We start from the raw sequence: 15872 nt of genomic DNA on the forward strand, positions 1-15872 counted from the left end.
TGAACTGAACTAGTTCATTTTAAAATGTGTGAACTGAACTTTGAACTAGTTCACGTAGAAAGAGAACTTTCCCAACACTGAATATATGTGGTTGAAGTTATACACATTTGCAGTTAATTCAACCCAAAATTTGGGTATAATATTTTAACCAATTTGTTGGGTTATAATGGACCACCCCATCTTGCTGAGTTAAAATCCACTAGTGCTGGTCGGTGCTAAAATAGCCCAACTGCTTGGCTTGAAAGAACCCAGTTTTGGTAATTACTGACCTACTTGTTTTTAGAGGCGGAGATTAATGTTCTAAAAAATCAAAGCATCCTGCCCAGATTGAAATAAATTCAAAAACTGATGAGCGTTCAAAAATCTTTAAAGATGTTTGAGCAAATACTCTGTTGTTGACTGACAAGATGTTTTTTTTGTTTGTTATTTTAAGCTGTATAACATTTCAATTTTCTCATAAAGCTAACACAGGTCGAATAATGATACCTATAACCTGACATGGTGGTGGCAATGTGACGGTCTATAGCTGCTTTGCTCCCTCAGAGCTTGCTCTGTTCCCAAATCCTGAAAATATATAAGTAGGTACCAGTTTGTTATATTTTTCTCCAATGGACTTGGGTCAGGCAGTCAGATAATAAACCAAACTGATAAATATCCCTGATGGGGACAATATTAACCTTACCAAAAGAGAAACATGCTTGCTTATTTGATATCACAGGTTTTTTTTTACTAATAGCAAATAGTTCAACAGACATAGTACAGAATGCACATTATCTCTGCAGATGGAGTGAAAGTTGAACAAACAAACACAAAATACTGCATCCCATTTATTGTCTTCCTTCCCCGCCTCCTGGTGCCAAACTACATGTTTTAAAGGAATCTCTCCCCTCCTTTTGTTAAACAGAGGTGTCTGTTACCAGAGCCCATACAGATTAACAACCCACAGACAATCAGCACCTTGAGGATGTCTGGTCTTCTGTTTTATCTAACTAGCAGGTAGCATCCACACTTTAAATGTCACAGGGTCCTGGAATATTCCAAGCACTACAGTTCCAATGCTTTATGATTATCACAAAGAGCACTATATCTGTACTTATTTATTATTACAAAATATAAAAGATCTTAACAACAAAAATTTTCAGCCTCACCTCAGTAGCTCAGGAAAATAACACGAAAAAAATAAAAAAAATAAAAGTTGTTGTTTTTTTGTAGCTGTCCAATCAATTAAAACCAATTATAGTTCTTTCTTAAACAAGGAAGTCATGGTCAAAAATCAAACCACTCAATATGTGACCTAATAAAAAATATTATTCGAGGAGTGGGTGAATTTATTTTAACCTAGATGGAGGTTGGTTTGGATACATTCCCTTTAGTCCTTTATTCTTGAAATTTGGAAAAAAATTACAAAAAAAATTACAATTTTTTACCTTTATTTTCTTTTTTTGATTTTATAATTTTTTTGATGACCCAAAACCAGTAACCATGTCAAACAACTTAAACTATGATGTCTTGATAGCACTGTACCTTCAGGTGTGCAGGAAGTCAATTAACTTTTCACAGACTATACTTGGCATGATTTTTCTTTAGTGGGACGGCATGGTTTTGTCTGGTTTTGAAACATTTTTATTTTTCAAGTTGGATCAGCTTGACTTGACTCTAGTATGCTTAAGGTTCTCTTTTAAAACCTTAAATCTTAACTTTTATACAGGATGTTTGTTCATTTTCAGTGTTTCTTTAGTGGCAAAAATCTGTGATCATTCTGGTGAGGGAATTGTTGGCTGAAAAAAAGTCCCCAGTCTATGGATGCTGCAGGCTCAGATTACTTGCTATGAAGCAAATGGCTTTATTTGATTAAGAAGCTTCAGAGGATGAGTCTGTGGATTGAAGGATTTGCTCAGTGCTTGGTGCAATTGTCTTTGGATCATAGCCACAACAATTTGAATCCTCTGAGCATTCTATGAGTCTGCTAGCCATGAGCCTTATCGTCTGCCCTCACATCTTTGAATTGCATCAGACATTAACCTAGATCAGAACTCCCGTTCCTCAGAAATGAGTCTCTTGCCTGCAATGAGAGCTGTGAAGCTCTGATTGCTAAATCAACAGTTTAAAATCACTGAGCTTGGGCATATTGCCTAAATCGGCTTTATCCTTGTTTTGGGGTTTGTGCCCTTAAGCCAACTCAACGTTTTATTGTAACTGGATTTGCAGGATAGAGCTGTTTGTAATGTCAGTCTACAGAGCTTGTTTCTCACATGCAAGCAAAGCTGGTTTAGGATAGCTGGGTTTGTGAAGTGTGATACAGCATTATAGTATATTATAGGAACACCATCGTTACTGTGTTTAATTTGTAACAAACACTGTAGGCTGGTGGAATATCTTAGATATCTGCAAAGTCTCCTGTTTGGGTCAAGTTTGTACAATGTAAACTGGAGGATCTGCTCTTCTGCTGCTATCATTAAATGTTACCATCCCAATCAATTATGTGCTTTAATATTGATCATGATATTTTTACATGCCTGTGCAAATTCCCACTCAACAGGATCATGACAACTGCAAAACAGGCTTAAATCGGAGGCAACTGACTTTCTCTCAGTTCTCTCCTCTGTGTTAGATGCAGTCTTGTTCTTCGCTGACTTAACAAACACCCAGTCTGGATAACCACATGCTTGGAGTGATTTCCTGACATGTTGGTGTTCTTTTCATTTCTCCTCTGTGACTGAGGGCATGGTGTCAGCCTGTTAACCCAGAGTTCTTAATGTACTTCAAACAGAAAACTCATACAACACAACAGACTCCAATTACCCAGGAGAACAATGGGTCAGTCATTGATTTGCATCTAACCTCAACAGCTTAAAATGCTAAGACACCAAGTGCTTAAAAATATCAGCCCTCCTACTCGAGGTTCCACTAATGAGAGCCAACAAATTTAGACAAAGGCTCCTGGAGGGGTGTCGAAATGTTTCCAGGAAAACAAAGTTAAAGTCTGGTTGCCTCAGTTTGAAGCCTGTTTTGTGACATAATAAAATGCAATCAGAAAGATGTTTTAAAATATGTTAAAAAAAAATCCCTGTTTAATTGTGATAATTGCTTAAGTCACATCATGGTACAATTTAATATCTCTGTTTTTATTAAAATAGCAGGGATGTACATCTCTGTATGGAGGCAGTGCAGGGGTGTAGCAGTTACAGTAGTGCTGCCCTCATTTTAGATCTCTGCTTTGTAGACCATTTGTTATGGTTTTGTGTAGATGCATTATTCAGGTTACTTGGATTTTTTTTTGTCATAGTACAGACTACATGCATGTTGTAATTTTATTTAATGACATGTTACATGTTTGCATATTGACCCTATCATAAATTGCATGCAGATTTAATATTTTTGTTTATTTGAGTGTGTCATTTATCAAGCTTTTTGGGGTATAGATTTCTGACTGGAAATGCTTACAGGTAGACATTTTTTGTTTGATATAGCCAAGATGAACTATATATAAAATCAATTTCTATGATGACCATAAGAACAAATAAACTATTACTGTATTTAGAGCTCTCAACTTTGTAACTTGAGAATACCATCAGAAAATGAAAAACATTTGCCCACACAGGCAGAATATACAGTCATGTAAATATAAACATAGTCACATACTAATAGAGAACTGATTTCCCAATTGCCAGCCACCAAGAACAGTTTATTTTATTCTGCATTGTGCCGGATATCTCTCAGGATTCTAGGAATATCTGATGGATCATAAGATTCTTTACCTTGCAAGCAAGAGAAAGTGTCGTGTGATTTGTGAATTCACAAACTTCTGAAAATACATCTTGCCAGAAGCGAATAGATGCATTAGCCTTTGTACAAAAATGTTTCAAACCAAATGCAGTAAAGTGTATGATGTCAGCCAGAAGCGGCAGGCTAAACCAATACAAACACGGCTTCAGTAGTGGACATGCCAGTAGACTTTACTCTTTAGTCTATTTTAGCTGGAATATCCTCTATTTCTTCTTATAAAAAAAGAACAAAAAAAAGGAATGGTTGCAATTGGGGAAGGGAAGGATGTTTGCCCATTCCTCCCAACCGGCTTAGATTTATGGTCAAGTCTACTACTTGTGAAGCAAATCAAGAAACTGCTAAGGGATCCTATTATTATAATTGTGTCTCCTTTAGTCGCTCTGATGGATATGTAAATATGTGTTACGTCACAGCTGCTACTCCTGCTGCTATTGACTAAAAACTCGACATGGGAGAGAGGTGCCACTTGACGATTTACCCAATCAGCTTGATGACACTGTGCAGAATTCAGCCTGAACTAAAGGTATCAATCAGGCTTATGCCAGGTTGCAAGATTTTACCCCTTTTTATTACTTCGAAGGTTCTTGTCACCACATAATGTTGGACACATGAAGCACCATTGGACATCTACATAATCCTTGATTATTTTTTTATATCATCAAGCTATAATCAGAATTACAAATCCAAAGATTACCAATTAAAAATATATTGCATCAATTTTCTAACTTGAATTCCTTGTTTCAGCTTAGTACCTGTCAGCTGTATAAAGTAAACACTGCAAGCATATTTTGAAATAGATATGTTAAGGGAGCAAAGAAAAAAAAGCAAAACAAAAAGCTAAAAATAATAACACAAAAGGGAAAGTGCTCCATTTTTAGTCCTAACTTTTATTAGTGTAGACAATTTTGCAAAACTGCATCTGTTTTTAGATTAACATTCATGATTTTCTGTTTTAATGTTGCAATTTGACCAAATCATGATAGATACATATTTTCTTTATCTAAAAATAATGTTAATTATGCATCAACATTCTAAATGCTAATTATTTTTAATCATGTCGCTTAATGTATTTTATCACTCTGAAAGCTGCACTGATGCGATTTTTTTCCACTATATTTCATTCCCTCAGATTCAAAACGTATTTGAATAAAATATCCCTTAAGTAAGGACTCTCTCTCTCTCTCTAGCTATGTTCCTTTATTTGTGTGTTGTAGGTTGGATTACTGCATTTCATTCACACTGTATGAGCAGTTCAACACATTAAAATGCTTGATTGGAACACTGTTTAAATATAGTTTTATGATAATACTCAATAAATGTATCTAGTGGTGATTCTACACTGTTTAACTTGTCACATATGATGGTATATCTAAAAATGCATCACACATCACTCTAAATGTGAAGAAAAGAGAAAATTGTGAAACATTATATCCTGTCAAAAGTATTCATTTCACCTTGTCCATCAATTTTTGTTGTTGTTTTACAGTATATATGAGTTGTTTACAGATATATATATATTATTCAGTTGCATCAGTTAGAGGCATGTATGCTTGAACATATAGGGATGGATGTTCAGCATTATCTATAGTCAATCTATGGATGCCCTAAAGTGGTTATATACTTATAAATTGAACTAATCAGTATATAGGTCAAAAACCAATCTTTTCAGTATAGACTAAGTAGCTGCAGGGCATATGCTATGCGATTTTATTACTGCATCATAACTGATATTCTTGGAGCTCCTGAACTTGTGCCTCTGCCATTGTGCATATGTTTGCTGTTTGTTATATTGATTTATTATATGAATAGAGGTCATATATTAATATAATAAGATTTATAGTGCATTTCAAATTAATTTGAGTAAATTTTAAAATATAGCAGTGTTTACCTCCTGGTCTTCTGATTTATAATAATAATAAATGAGGACCTATCTTTATATCTGTGCTGAATCATAATGTAGTAACTGCCTGGTTCTGCTGGAAGTTTCTTCCTGTTAGAAGGGAGTTTTTCCTCTCGCTACGAACATGCTTAGTGTGAGGGATTGCATTTGAGTCAATAAGTCGATGCATTTAACTGGTTTTCCTTAGATAGAAAACTTTGAATCAATTTGACTGTATGATCTGGTGAATTGTAAAGTGCCTTGAGATTACATATGTTGTAAATTGGCGCTATATAAATAAACTGATTGAATTAAATTAAAGCTTGTTGTCAAATATGGGTAGAAATCTGGTGAGGACCCCAGTCTTTTATTGATGAAAAGCCTCATTATTGCTGTTCACTCAGGCATATCGTATTTATTAACTGTTGTGTATAGTGTCAGTGTTATTCTTAGACTCACAGCAGATTTACTGTATCCTCCCTAATGTCACTGCAGAGTCATTACATTAGTGATGTTGTTGTTGCTTTGCTGTCAGCTTGTTAATTGTCCCAAAAAAGACTGTGCTGTTGACACACTGAGTAGAGAGTTATTGCTCAGCAGTGATGCACTTAAATAAAACAGATACAGTCCTGCTGTTATGGAGACTGTTGCATCAGCAAAAGACAAACAATCAAGACTCCCATTTTGTGCGCCAGAAGTAACCTGTTCCCACATGGCCTCTGTTCACCCCAGAGGCTGATGTGTTTTGTCTATGGCGGGTGAAAACTCAGCATGGAGGTGTTGCTGAAGCACACTTCACTAAGGCATTGAAGATTCTTTTATTCCTCTACATATCTTCAGCTTTATCTGAGTCCAAATGATCTTCCACTCTGCAGGATGGTGTTTTACAGCCTCTTAAGCCCCCCCTTCTGTGTCCTTCCATGCTCTTTCATGTATAAAATTAGAGGCAATGTGACTGCAGTGCAATCTGGAATTGTTTATGTTTGAAACATAAAAAAAGAAAATGTTGGAGTAGTTTTGAGAATTCATAACTAGACTCAAGTATTTCCTCATATGCAGATTTGAAAGCTCATTTGTATTAAAATCTTGTCAAAGTGTTCTTACAAAAATGTCCTGCTGTTAAGAACCACCAAGGTTCACTGTGTGTGCATTTCTATCTGTTTTAATTTTCCCTTTATAAGTGAAATATGATTACCCACCAATTAAGCTGCTGTGTGTTTTGGTTCAACTGTTAAGCTTGATTAAACCTCCATAGGTAAGATTTTCATAAATTTAATAAATTTAAAGAGCTTAATGTAAAAAAAAAAAAGCAATCCTTTTTTGGAATTATTGACTTTTCCTGATCTGCTTGTTTCTCACACCTGACATATTGTAAATTATTGTCAATCTGAAAGTGTTGGGATCAATCACCTCATCTTCTCTCAGAAGAGGATGGAGATTAGTGTTTTATAGGATGTTCAAGGTGTCAGTTGAATAAAAATAAAGATCTGAAAATGTCATAAAAACAAATTGTGAAAATTGAGTCTGTGTCTTCAAAAAACATGTATAACATTATTAAAGACACTAACAGCATTCTAACTAAATTAATATGTAGCTGAAAAACATGATCCATAGCTTTTGTTTTAAAAAGAATAAAAGAAATAGTTGAACTTTTGTTCAATCAAATATTTATTGTACAGCATGTAAATTTTTGTAAATCCCACAAAATTAACCTCTGTGCTAAGGCATGCTACTTGAGTAATTCTGCTGATAATATTAAATATATACCGTAATATAATCTTAGATATATAATGTATACATTTTTTTTTACAATCATGGCTTAATAACTAAATAGCATGAGTGTGTATACTCTGCATAACGATTAATCAACTACTGAAAAGGTTAATGATTAGTTAAATAATTTAATAATCTTTTTATTCTTATTTTTTTTCACTAGATAAAGTAGTAATTTTAGCTGTGAAAGGTAGTCTTGCTTCTGTCTGTGTGACCAATGGTAGCTGTGGCTAAAATGTAGCCTGCTACCATCAGTGTGTGAATGCATAAATGGATGGATTAATCAATACAGTGTGCTACACCTTGTAAACTACATCTTGAAAGGGGTAAGACATAATTAAAGCTCAGCATACAATAAGAATGGTTGCGTTTACTTAAGTAGGAGCTAAAGCTGCCAAGTTAACAGATCCCTGAGTAAGTACTACCCACAGATGGTGAAGAATACACTAATTCATGTAATCACAACTGCTCGCAAAATTATTTTCAGGCTTAAAAAAAATGCAATATCTCAAACAGCAAGGGGATCTACAGGAACCAACAGCAGAAGTGCATTGGGGCTGCACTTATTATGTTGTCAATAATAAGTACTATCCGAATAGTGCTAGCAGCAAGGAAGGAGCTAGGATGATGCAGCCAAATGCTTGCTTGCACCAATTAGTTAAGCACAGGGACTTCCTGAAGTTCTTAGCTGCTATAAGGAACTACAGTATACTGCCTTGGCCTTCCATGTTTCAAAGCTTAAATTTTCCTGAAGGCCGTTGGTGGTGTTTCCTATATGCACTTCTGACTTGGAAAAATATATGTTTATTTTCGGCAAAGAAAAACAATAAAAGATAGAATAGAACAAAAAATGTCTTACGACTTCTATAAAAATGAAAGTTAATTTTATCTGCTGTTACAGCCTTCAAAAATGAAAATGATCAAAAGTGGCCAAATCTCTTCAATCTCTTTACCACATCCCGTCCTCACACCAGACATTTGAAGAACATCCAAAAAAACCATCGTCCCAGCCCTTGCCATGTGTTCCTGTCTTCTAAATTAATGTGAGGGTCTAAAAAATTACCAAAGTAATCACAACAATTCCAAAATAAACATGATAGATCTTGGTTTCAACCTGACTCAAATATATTCTACAAAATAGAACTAAACAGAAATCTAAAAGGAACTTGTGATTTGCTAAATTTTTACATAAATGGCCACAGCATGTACAGTTTCCCATATCCTTGCGAGACAGGACTGATAAGAACAGCCTGCAGAATTTAACAAAACTAGATTATTTATTCTTGTATAATCTGTGTGACATGCTAATGTACCTTTATATGCCTCAGGTTTTATAGAATCGAATCAAATAGAAAATCCCTTTATGGTCCCACAATGGGGAAATTCTGGTGTTTACAGAGGCAAAAAGATTATAGAAAAAAATGGTCACACAAATACCTTAGAAAAATGTATAAGAATAACATAATAATACATAATAGTGAAGAGTTAAAAGATAAACAATAAAATATTGTATAAATATATAAATAATGTTTTTAAACCTCTTTTCGTAAAGGCTGCAGTCCTGATTTTACCAGTGTATTTCATGTGCATGTCTGTCATAATGATGTCAGTGAAGATCAGACTTGTTTGGATTCACCAAAGCAATCCGTAGCTTCTTTCTTACTCCAGAAAGTGTTCTAGCTGTTGACCCTGCAAATGGTGATGGGATAGTAGCTAGAAACAGGATGTAGGGGCTGCAATTTGAAGTATTTAGATTAAGCCTTAGTAGACACAATATACACAGTAGCCTACACAGTATTTTGTTCTATTTTGACATAACCATAAGGTCTTTTATGTTTTCTATAAGCATATTACTGTACATGCATAGACTCTTATAAAAAAGTTGCTCTCTACCACAAAAGTAATCAAAAGATATCTTTCAAACGGTGAATAGGGATATAAGCTAACTAAACTGACCTGGCTCTATGTGAAAACATGATTTATGATTGTAAATTAAACCCTTTGTTGTCATTAAACCCTTTATTTTAGGCTCAACTCAATTTAACATGCCAAGCCTTGGCCTGATTGTTACCTGACCCAAAGATATTGATTAATCTAAATAGATTATCTTTAGTTTTCATGTTCTTCTAAAACTGTCATTCTTCTGAAGTTTGATTTACCCAAAAGTCCAGGATCCCCTCCCTCCCATCCAACCTCTAACACCCAAGTGGTTAGATTAGCACAGTTTGACTCCGACACATCACACTATTTTCTGTTTGCTCAGCTTGCTTTTATTTAACTCTGACAACCAGGACTGTTTGGGATCAGGAACAGAGTCTGATGTGTCACCTTAGGTAACAGGCTCAGGAGGCATTTTATGATATCCTAGATCTCAGTCAATCATTGCTTGGAACCACAACAGATTTTGTCTCTTTTATTTTTCCCCACTCTATCTCTTCCCTCCTTGCTTTTGCTACATACTGATAATCTGCAGTGACTTTGGTGGTAATGACATCACACTCACTGCTACTGGAGCTGCTTATCTTTGCTGATGTGTCCTTATTTTCCCACATCCTGGAGGATACAAGATAAAATTACTAGCATATGTATTACTATTTAATGCACCAGAAAACATACTTTAAATAAAGGAAAATACCTAATCAAATACTAAGATGACGAAAGTTTCAAAAGTGAAGTACATTCCTAAGAATTTACAGGTCCTTTCATATCTGTGGTCAGATATCGATGTTATACCACCAAGAAAGTGAGAGTTCACCTTCCAGCCCTTGATAATTATTACCAGGATCAAAGTGTAAATTTTTCAGCAGAATCAACATGTTTTTTAGTTAAACTGGTTACTTCAACAGAGTCTACACAGGTCTGTCTACAAAGTCGATAAGTTGCAGTTAAACCAGAATACAGTTACCTAAAACTGTAAAAAATATAGCACATTACACATGTTTTAAAGTACTTAAACGGTTTCCCAATATCTCAAAGGGGAGACTTTAAGGCAAGGCTAGGCAAGGCAAGTTTATTTGTATAGAACAATTCAGTACTTGGAAAATACAATTTATCATTTATAATTAGATAAGAAAATGTAAGAAAAATAATAGCAGAAAAAAACTAGACATTTTTATAACAAATAAATCAAGTGGGCAACAAAAAGAATAACAAAAGCAAGTAAAGGTGGATTCCCACAAAAACACAATAAAAATTACTTTTAATCAGCAGCCTAAACTACTTAGGTCTTTTGGCTAAAGTTTGCTCCCCACAAAAATATTGAAATTAAATGCTGAGTTTTTTTGCTTAAGGTTAAAGGCTGATACATTTAGAGTTGGTCTATTTGAACTATGGATTAAAAAATAGAATATATAATACATTTACTCTCTAGTCCATCTTTTCTCAGCTTTTCTTTGCTGTGCCACCGTCTTGTTGCTTGCCTTCACCTTAACACTATTGGCTTCATCTCTCTGCTAATACAAAAGTTTATTAACCTTTGTGTCTTTTGCATGAATGTCCCAATCTGCTTGTTACAAGAAAAAATAATCAGAAACACTGCAAATATGATTTTTTTTCTCTCTTTGGAAAATTGGGCAATAAATCAGGAGCTACATTTATACAGTGGCATCTCATATTTGCAAAGCCGAGTTTGCATAACATACAATATATGTAGTCAATATAGCTGAGAGACTTAATAATGATTCCAGTTTTTCAAAGCACAGGATGTCAGGAGCTAACAGAAATTGTCAGGAGATGCAAATATTGTAGGCAGTTACTGTTTAAGATTTTTTTTTTCTTGTTGATTATTCAAATTAAGGTATTGGGGAATTGCATAAATGTGATTCCATCAACAACAGTCAAAAATGGAAAGTAAGCAACAATATGAAAGAGTAAAATTATACTGGCAAGTTTTGTGCATATATGCAGGGCAATAATTAATTTTTCACTTCTAAAGCCTTGTTGTGATGATCTCCTGGCATACAGTTATTTACAGGCACCACACAGCCACAAGAAATGAATTACAACTTCAGAAGTCATCTGTGCAGGATTTTACGCATGAGGTTTGTCACGTTACCGAGACCGATAGTGGATGGCAGATGAGCTGATATGAACTGAACTTTTTCTAACAGAGCAGATCAGAATCCAGGCTAGCATGCAGTTAGAGATGCAGAGAGACAGTGTGAGGGATGTTTGGTCATGACAGCCTTTAAGTTAAAAAGTGAACACAAATATGGCAAAATCACTGGCGGCACAACCTGCAGGAATAACACCCTCTGAGGTTAGAAATGAGCCAATCAAGGCTTGCAGCTGCCTGCAGAGCCTCCACAGTCAGGATGAAGTTGTGTCTGAGTAAAAGACCTCGTGTGGGTGTTTGTGTGGTTTGCATCCCTGTCCTGGCTTTTTCAGATAAGCTCCTGGAAACATGAAGCGTCTACACCGGGAGTGCAGCACCTGCCCTCATGTGACGGCTAATCCTCAAAAACTGACAGTTTTGTGCTTCCTTCTCCCCAATGAGCGTAGTCACACAACAAAGCAGTAGTCACAGAATTCTGAACACACACATCTGCAATGTGCTAAAGTGTTCACTAATTTCATATCACTGGTGCCTTTGTGCCAAATCATTAGCTTTAATGTTCCTTGTGCACTGAGTAACATACTGCAAAAGTAAACATATTGATTTAAAGCTGCTCGGATAATACTCAGCTGTCTTTATTCATCCAGCAATAATGGGGGCAGTGGCATACATCAGTGTTGGAAAAGGCTGCCAGCTGAATTTACTCTCACTTGTTGACATTAAAGAGTAATTGGTTGTGTTTGTGCCTCTGTGAATCAGTCTCTCTGTAGGTACTCTGCCACTGTTGTGGTAAAACAAGGATGTAATGACAAAGAGTAAATCAACGGCATCTGATCGTTCTTTGTTCAGAACATTGTAAAAAAAGAGGGGGCTGAAGTTGGGTCACCAGACAAGATGAAAGACAAAGCCAAACAGACACCAACTTTAGTAGAAAATACAAAGAGAAGTAAGAAGAGGTGATCTTTAAGTTAAAAGACATGAAGCGATCAATTTGGGTTCTAGACCTTCTCTCATGCAGGGGGAACACATGCAATTCTTTAATCAATCAAATGAGTAACTCAGATAAACTAGAGAAAATAGTGTTCTATTGAACTTTAAATTTAATAGTTGTTTTAGACAAACACTATACTTTTAATACACATCTTTTTCGCAATCTAAGGAAATAGAGGTTTAAGTTTAAATAATTAATTTGATAATAATTAAGACGAATGTGTTGATCCTGATCCAACATTGAAGAGGTTGGATGTTTCCCAGTATTTAGCGACATTCCTGGTATAATTAAGAATGCATACATAAAGAAATCACTCATAATAATTGTTGGACCACAAAGTGGCAAGACATTTATATTATTGTCATGTTAAATGCAACAAAATGATAAAAATGTATTATTTATTTATTAAATAACAGACCTATTCATGAGTTGTTGTAATTCCTCTCTGTGATATTACCCTTATTTTTTGTTTATGCCACTTCATCCTTATTTTTGTATTTATTAATTTAACAGAAGTGAATTTTATACTATTTTTTCCCCTAGCAAGTTTTCTTCTTTTATATTCATTGTGACCAAACCATGTTTAAAATGTGTTTTTCCCCTTCAAATGTGTATATATATTTTTTTATATTTTACTACATTATTTGGCACTCTTACCAAGAGATTTATTTCTTTCCTTGGGTGGCTCTTTATTAGGGGCCCTTCGGTCTCTACAATGGAACGAGACCCAGCTCCATATTGCCGGTATTAAGTCAGACCTATTTCCAGTGCATGCATGACTCCCATAGGGCTGCCGTCCATAGGCACAGCGAAGGACCAGAGTGGTCTGGTGACTGGTGGATCTTGTCCCTGCTTTTTGTGGATGATGTGGCTCCCTCCTGACAAGACCTATAGCATGCACTAGGACGGTTTTCAGCCAAGTGTAAAGCGGCCAAATGAGAATCAGCTCCTCCAAGTTACACATAGTTCTCGGCTGGAGAAAGGTGGCTTGTCACCTTCAGGTTGGAGGAGAGTTCCTGATTCAATTGGAGAAATTTTAGTTTATTGGGATCCTGTTCATGACTGAGGGGAGAAATCTGTTGTGGTGAAGAGAAAGCTGAGCAAAAAGGCAAAGATCTTGATCTACCAGTCGGTCTACATTCCTACCCTCACCTATAGTAATGAAATCTGAATAATTACCAAAAGAATGAGATCCCAGATACAAGCGGCTAAAATGAGCTTTCTCTGCAGGGTAGCTGGACTCTCCCTTATAGATAGGTTGAGGACCTCGGTCATCCTCAGAGTAAGGCCACTTCTTCACCACATCAAAAGGAGTCTGCTGAGGTGGCTCTGACATTTTTTCAGATGCCCCCAGGACACCTCCCTTGGGAAATGTTCCAAGCATGTCCCACTGGAAGGTTGCCCAGGGGGCAACCGGACCTGGTGGAGGTACTATGTCTCCGGCTGGTCTATGAGCGTCTCAGGCTTCCTCCAGCAGAGATGGAGGAGGTGTCTGTGGTGCAGTAAGTCTGGGAGTGTCTGCTAAAACTGCTTCCCCTGCGACCTGGTGCCGGATGAAGTGGGGGATTACGAAAAATAATTTCTGCTTCATTTTCTACACTACCTTTTTGATGAATTGCCTTTTTCTTTTTTTTTTTTTTCTTTTTTTTCTGAACATGCCTCAGACAATGTAAACAATGTAAACGGGGGTAGCTCCACCCCTTTTAACTTTTCAAATACTGGTTAAGCTCAAGCCTCTATGCACAGCTTCATTATGCTTACCTTGTTTGGAGAAAGTCTGAACAAATGGCTTTTTTTTTGTCATGATCTCTCCATAGAATTTTGGCATATTGATGATCTGGCAGTATTGCACTGTTAGCCGGGATAGTTTACTCCCTCTGTTGGCGCTAAATGAGAGAATATTAAAAACTTACTACTGCGTAATTTAAGTGGCAGTCACATCCATGGATGGAACTCCTTTAAAAATAAAAACATAACAGACTTTTCCCAATCTTACTAGATGAGGCATATTTTTAAACCTACATTGTTAAGGCAACCTTGTGTAACTTCTCTGCACCTGCACTGTAAAAAGATGCCCACTTCTCTGATCATGGAGAGCTGATGTGGGGCAGAGTGCAATGATTCCAGTGACATTGTTGTTTTCCATAAATGATGGTCTTGAAAGCCAAAAAAGTTTTACAAAATTGGGGAAGAAATTTATTGAATATTTAAAAAAGATTTTTAATGATCACTCAAGGGTTTTTCTTTCCCAACATCTGAGTATTAAGCTGACACTAGCAAGAAAAAAAACACAAAACTTTTTAATGGGTGTTTGGACAGGGATGGAAGACAAGACGTAGGAAGGCATAGGCAGCGCAGCTAGCATATCTCTCTGTCTAAAGTGCTTAAAGTTCAAGAGTGAGCAGAGTTTCTCAGTGTGCAGTGGGTGGATTGATTCAGCCCACAGTGTAACACTGGCAGTCTGAGGTCTACTGGAGTCTCAGTGGGTGAGCGCTCAGTTAAAAGGTCACTCAAAGACCTGTAATAAATTACAGTCATTTCAACAAACGACAGTATACAGTGTGCTGCTCACCCTGAAACTCCTCTTGTACTCCCTGTCCCACTTCTCAAACTCACTTCTGGGTGGCATCCATCTCTGCCATCTGCACTTCACTGACTGCATGTGTTCCAACACGGCCAACACTGTCCTTGGCATGGCTTCGTTCCCTCGCCTCATTCCTCATACGGTTATTTATCCCTGCTTATTTCCGTTCAGTTTCCTGACCATCTCTGAGCTGTGGGGGATTGGGCTGGTAATCCTCGAGCCAGAGGGTTCATTGGCTTACTGCTCTGAATGGTCTGCAGGCTAGAGTGCTCAAATTTTCACTGGAAACGAGCCTGAAAGCTCCCATGCAAGGCTGGAAACTAATTTGCTCTAAGTAGCCTAATGGGAGCGAATGCAGATTACCTAAAGGTCTGTTTTATTTAATTAGCATGGATCGTTGGTGTGTGTGTGTGTGAATGTGTAAGTGTGTCTTGAGGGGGTGCAATTTTTTTTTTCTTTTTAAAAATAGATTGTTTTGCTTTTTCTTACACTATATCAGTAAATCACCTTTGATTTATATATAATCATAGCTTCAATTTTTTTCAGTGTTTTGGTTAAATCACCTGTTACACAAATAGCTGAGTGTTTGATAAGGAGGTCACAAAGAAAAAAATAAATATATTTTTATTCATTTGACATTTATAAACCACTTCAAGCTCAAAGCAAATCAGAGAATACAGCTCTGTTTATGACCTGCTGAAAAAACATTCCAATTGTCCCCCATTATTCAGCATGAACAACATCACATCACTGTGGAAATAACTTATTGTGGTTTGTGTGTTGAATCTACTCCTTTTTTTTATTT

General features: G+C 36.3%; 1 protein-coding gene across 1 annotated transcript in view; it reads left to right on the plus strand.

Moving 5' to 3' along the window:
- Window positions 1–15332, plus strand: part of LOC107103429 (protein kinase C-binding protein NELL1-like) — a gene marked incomplete at its 5' end in the record, with an annotated part of 102359 nt that extends 87027 nt beyond the window's left edge. The window contains 2 exons of the mRNA XM_015403136.1: window positions 13865–13985; window positions 15239–15332. Of these exons, the coding sequence (XP_015258622.1) occupies window positions 13865–13985; window positions 15239–15332 (215 nt within the window). The remainder of the gene's footprint in view (window positions 1–13864; window positions 13986–15238) is intronic.
- Between the last annotated feature and the right edge of the window lie 540 nt (window positions 15333–15872).

This window comes from Cyprinodon variegatus, unplaced genomic scaffold (genome assembly GCF_000732505.1).
Source record: "Cyprinodon variegatus isolate N-32 unplaced genomic scaffold, C_variegatus-1.0 Scaffold1444, whole genome shotgun sequence".
Classification (NCBI taxonomy): Eukaryota; Metazoa; Chordata; class Actinopteri; order Cyprinodontiformes; family Cyprinodontidae; genus Cyprinodon; species Cyprinodon variegatus.